The 5,882-nt window shown below is 36.3% G+C and overlaps 1 protein-coding gene and 1 pseudogene across 1 annotated transcript in view; both read right to left on the bottom strand.

Moving 5' to 3' along the window:
* Positions 1 to 2,615: 2,615 nt before the first annotated feature.
* Positions 2,616 to 4,045, bottom strand: LOC102478174 (embigin pseudogene; annotated as a pseudogene).
* Positions 4,046 to 5,004: 959 nt separating this feature from the next.
* LOC102467767 (Fanconi anemia group B protein-like) overlaps positions 5,005 to 5,882 on the bottom strand; it is a 31,742-nt gene continuing 30,864 nt past the window's right edge. The window contains exon 4 of the mRNA XM_006167956.3: positions 5,005 to 5,882. Within this exon, the coding sequence (XP_006168018.1) occupies positions 5,048 to 5,882 (835 nt within the window). The 3' untranslated portion in view covers positions 5,005 to 5,047.

Genomic DNA, 5,882 nt, shown 5'->3' with positions numbered 1-5,882 from the left:
CTAATTTATATTCAGATTAGTAATATAATACTGTTGATTTCCAACCATTTCTAATACATTTTGTTATTAACTTGGATCATTGACAATATATATATATTTTAGGGTTATATTAATAAAATTAATCTTTTTTTGTATATGTAAAGGTCATTTAATGAACTATTCAAATTCTGTGTGGTTGAAAACACAAACAAACATTAATCAATTTCACTTGGAAAAATGAACATCTAGAAAAGACCAGATAATTTCTTTCTTTTTTTCTTTTTTTTTTTTAGAGAGAGAGATTTTTTTTGTCTAGGTCATGTGTACTTGCTGGAAGGGCAGAGAGACAGAAAGCAAGAAATCACCTCCCCCCTGGGGGGAATAGCTATATTGCAATTCCCTCTCCTCCATTCTCCTCTCAGGATCTTGGGCACACACACAAACACACACACATGCCTGGTGTGAGTTTTAAGCCGCTGAGTCTGGTACTCAAACCATGGTCGACTATATGGGAGTCCAGCGACACATCCATTATGCCATCTGCTGGTCCCAAGGCCAGATAATTTCTAAAATAAGATTAATAGAGAAATTAGCAAAACTTTTAACCAAAACACGTAATAATCCAGAATAATACAAAATGTTGAAGGCTGGCCCTATAGCCTAGTGGTTAAGGGAGTCAGATCCTGCATGGTTGACCATGGTTTGAATCCTGGTCCCTGAGGCTTGAAAAATATGCCAAGTACATATGTATGCATGCCCCAAATCCCAAAAGGATGGAGAAATGGAGAAGAAATTGAAGCATGACCATTCCCCATTGAGGATGCTTTATCCTTCTTTCTTCTCCTCTGGTGAGTACATGTGCCCTCTGGCAACTAATAAGATTCAATTTATACAAAAATGCAGTATTATTGGGACCAGCAATTAGTGTAATGGCTATGTTGCTGAACTCCCATGTAGCCAACCGTGGTTTGAGTCCCAGACCTGGTGGCTTAAACTCACGCCAGGCGTGTGTGCGTGTATGCCCAAGATCCCGAGAGGAGAATGGAGAAGGGACTGCGGTGTGGCCATCCCCCCTGGGGGGTGATTTCTCGCTTTCTATCTCTCTGTCTCTGTCTTTCTGGCGAGTGCACGCGCCCTATAGCAAAAACTTCTCCAAAAAAAAAAAAGTAATATTATTATAGTTGTAGATAATAAGAAGCAAACAGAGAACACAACTTGACACAAATAAAAAATATTAACATATTATTAAAATGGGGGCCAGCAAGTGGCATGGTGGTTAAGGGTGCTGGACTCTCACATGGCCGACTACCGTTCAAGTCCTGAACCTGGCAGCTTACTTTCTCTCTCTCTCTCTCTCCCTCTCTGGTCAAATTAAAATAAATAAATAAATAAATAAAACAAAGTTTAATAAAGTAATTCTTTAAAAAAAAAAAGATTTTATTAAAATGGATGGGGCCAGCAAGTGGCATGTAGTTAAGGCTGAGGATCCCCATATGGCTGACCGTGGTTTGAGTCCTGGACCTAGTAGCTTGCTTTCTCACTTTCCCTTTCTCTTTGTCTCTCTCTGGTGAGCACATATGCCATATAGCAAAAACTTAAAAAATAAATAATGTAAAAAAAAAGATATTAAAATGAAAACATAAATCTAAAGGGAAAAGAAGTAGTTAATGGCTTTAAAATAATATTTATTTATGAAAAGTAATATTAAATAAGGTAACTCTCAGTCGTCTTATACTAAAATAATTCCAATTGATTTAAGTTATAAAAATACTTTACTAAAACCATAAAAGTACTAGAACGATGTATATTTTAATTATTATTTTAAACTGTTATAATGGGGAAGGCCTTTGAAACAAGAAAGAACTGGAATTCATTAGCCATAAAATAGACAAACTTAATTACACAAAAATTAATAATTCCTGGATATGAGACAATAAATCAAAATATCAGTCCATAACAAAAAAATATCCACCATAATGATGTTAATGTTTTACATACTTGAAGATTGAAAAGAAAAAAGAACAAGAAAACCAATACTTTCAGAGTAAAACTTAGAAGGCAATACAAATAAGTAAGAGTAATATGTTTCAAATAACAAAAACATGTTTATTGAGGGGAAAAAAGTTCTGTAGTTTACTTCCACAGAATATTGAGGATATATTCTTAAGTTAACCACAGAAAGAACAAATATTAAACTCCAACTATTTGGTTTGTTTTCCACAGTGGTGTGGGTTCATCCTCATACTGCTTTCCGGTAACCCAGAATTGTACAGATGGATTAACACTGAGGATCACGGTTTCTCATGATAGAGAAGGGCATTGCAATAAGAGGGAAATGTAAGAATGAAGCTGTTGATGTTGGATTGAAATTTGAGCTACCAGTATAAACTTATGGACTCTAATATAGAAATAGAAATTGAAGAAGATAGATGTAGGTTTAGCTATTATCAAGTACTGCAATGAGTTAGAGATTTTACCTTCTTATGAGCCAAAAAATTAGCCTGTCACAATTAAAAAAAAAAAAAGCAAAGGCTTTCTCTTTAATAAATTCTTTGATTATAAACAGATCTTGAGTGACATTTGTTCTAAGAACTATTAACTTATTTTTCTGGTGTCTCTTCTGTGTGTTTCCTTGAAGACCAGAATAAAATTAATTATCCAGAACATATTTAATGAAATTTACCTTGCTTTAATGAAAAACAATCATAGGATGAAAGAATATTTTTAGATCTGAGACAGCAAATATCATTTATACTATTGCTGAGCATGCTGCATAAATTTTTCATCCTTTTAAAAATAAAAACTCAGATGTTCTTAACAGGAAGGATAAACAAAAGTGAAATATAAACTCTTTGTACCTTTTCCTGAGACTCTTGACATGATGATTTGTATTCGTTGGCCCACATTTTTTTTTTTTTCTGTGCCTGGGTACATTATTTTCCATACCAGTGTGATCATCTGATTTCAGTTGTTCAAATTCTTTCCCATCATCTGGGTGCTGCCTTTTCTTTTGTGTGTACATTTCACAAAACAGAATAATAGCAACCAAAAGAACAATCTCAGCAACTACTCTACGAAATGGTTTAAGGGGTACCAAATAGGTCAGAATGACAAGTTCAATGTGCTCTTCACTTTTGCCTAAATGGAATAGTACATGGTACCAGTAAAATCTCTATCTTTTTTCAAAAGTTGCATTATCTTGAGTCTTGTTTCTTTAGCATATCTTCCATTTATCACTTACATATCATTGATTTGAACTCAGCAGGTGCACTCCTATCACTACTGCACCAGGTCCAATTTAAAGGTAAGCCATCTTGACATGTACATACCAAGACAGTAGAATCCCCTACATATCCCCTACATAAGTAACCAATGGCTTTTTTCCATGAATTTTAGAGACTTTGAAATGCAGTGTTCTCCTTTGTTCCTTTTCTTCTTCAAAGATACAAGAATAACTTCCAATATACTTGTTATTAAGGATGGTGAACATGTATTGGGTATACAAGATGCTTCCTGCTGCATTGACAAGGTAATAATTATCAAGTAATAGTTCATCACCTGTTCTCCAAGTCGCATTAACTGAATTCAAATCCTCAGATGTAAACTGGCATGAGTTCTCCATTAGAAGGCTTTTATAAAGTGATAATTTTTTTTCTTCTGGCACACTGGAATGTTCAATGATATATTATGGCTCTCCAAGGAAAAGTTAGAGTGTTTTTCTATCATTTCTTCTTGAACAAGTACACTTATAAAAGATAAATGTGGGGAATTGCCATCCACCAAGCTTGGGTATACAATGGCAAGGAGGCACAGGAGGAGCAACATGCCTCAATTTCATAGATGTGGTAGAAGGCATAAGGCTCCTGAGTCAGATAAAAGAATGTTATTACTCACAGCAGACTAAGAAGCATAAACTTGGATCAGCTGGTGGCATCTTGGTTAAGGCAGCTGGAACCCACATGCTCAGCTGCATGGTTTGAGTCCCAGGTTAGGCAGCTAAAAGCACCCCAGGAGGGCCAGTAGAAGGCATAGTGGTTATGCTGATGGACTCCCACATAGCTGACAGCAGTTTAAGTCCTGGACCTGGTGGCTTGAAACTTATGATAGGCACATGTGCTTGCATGCTCAAGATTCTGGGAGGAGAATGGAGAAGTGATTGCAGCATGACCATTCCTCCATAGGGTGATTTCTCACTTTCTCTCTCATTGTCTCTGTCTCTTTCTCTCCCCAGAAAGCGAATGTGCTCTAAGGCAAAAACCTCTAAAAAACAATCCCCCAAACACCCCAAGAGCATGTGCATGCATGCTGAAAATCACAAAAGAAATAGAGAAGGGAGTGCTTTCCCACTTTATTTCTCTCTCTCCTGGTCTCTTGCCAGCAACCACATGCACCCTCTAGCAAATTAAAAGAAAGAAAAAAAAACCCATAAACTTCATGTCCTTATCAATTCTCCATGTCATTTAAGTCCCACAAGGGCCATGTGGAGGGTCCAGGTGGTTGAAGCAGATGGAATGAGTTTATGTGACAGTTAATCTTACAGTTAGGGAATCCAACCTGCTTGATCTTTGCTCCAGATGGAGAGACTATATATATCTCTAAGGTGGTTAGCAATATAAACATCTTAATCTTTTTTAAACTATCATAAGCCTTGATCTTTATTTTTGTAAAGGAGGCATATAACATGTGGAACCAACACTTTATGGCAGTAAAAACATATTTTAAAATCTAATCAACTGTAGTGCCACCAGATGGTGTGGGGTTAAGGTACTGGACTCACACATGACCAACTGTGTTTTGTGTCCCAGACTTCGTGTTTGGAATCGCTCTGGGTGTGCATGCATGCACATATGTGCTCAAAATTCCAGGAGAAGAGATGTGAGATGGCCATCCCCCCTAGGGGGGGGTGATTTCTCATTTTCCCTCTCATCATCTCTCTCTGTCTCTCTCTGATGAATGCACACACCCTATGGCAAAAACGTAAAAAGAAAAAAATACATATAGATGTGTAATACACACACACACACACACACACACACACACACATATTTATATATAAAGACAAACTGAACTATAAACAGGCCAGTTTCTGTGCAATGAAGTCTGATTTTGACTGAATTTCAGCTATTTTCAAAATTGTTTCTCTGTAAAGGGAAAGGCTCACTTTTAGGTTAGTTCCCATTTTCTTCTTTTCTCCCTGAAGTTCTTTTTTGTGCACATGGATTTTTTCCTCTTTGTTTGATAAAGCATCCACAGTGGTACTACTCTTTTCATTTATTTCACATTTCTGCATAAGGTTGCTCTGAGCATTAGCTAAGGCAGTAAAAAAAGAACCAAGGGTAACCATTTCCTTCTCCAAAGTCAATGCCAAATGATCAATGAAGAAATTCTCCTTTCCAAATTTTAGATTTTTAAATAAACAGTCTATAGGGAGACTTGTGATGAGATTATGAAGGCACTGGAACAAAATTGTTTGGCTCCTGGAATAGACTATTAAAACTCCTTCAAATTTTGTCCTTTGTTTCCAATTAAAGAGTGTCCCATAAAAATTTCCCAATCTTTTGCAAAAGTACATTTCTGGAAATTCTTTAATTATTTCACATTTCATGTGTTTTAAAAGCCACACTTTCACTGAGTTTAGGGCATAGTCGGGTGATGTGACTTGAACACAAGATTTGTGCAATGCTGCGAGAAGTGCAGAAAGATCTTCTAAGTGTCCTATAGGCTTCTTTGGAAATGTCAGTAGATATTTTCCACTTGAAAGATCTTCTAGACTTAAACAAAGTCTGCCACACAGAATATAATGATCTTCAGGATCGTTAACATTTTCTCTCTCCCTAATTTGTAATAGCACAGTGCAAGAAAGTTTATTGAATGCTAAAAGTGGCAAAACTGATGTTACAGCA

The sequence above is a fragment of the Tupaia chinensis genome, unplaced genomic scaffold (assembly GCF_000334495.1).
Source record: "Tupaia chinensis unplaced genomic scaffold, TupChi_1.0 Scaffold145367_1, whole genome shotgun sequence".
Classification (NCBI taxonomy): Eukaryota; Metazoa; Chordata; class Mammalia; order Scandentia; family Tupaiidae; genus Tupaia; species Tupaia belangeri.
The sequence above is the reverse complement of the archived record's forward strand: the minus strand, read 5'-3'. Positions and strand labels throughout refer to the sequence as shown.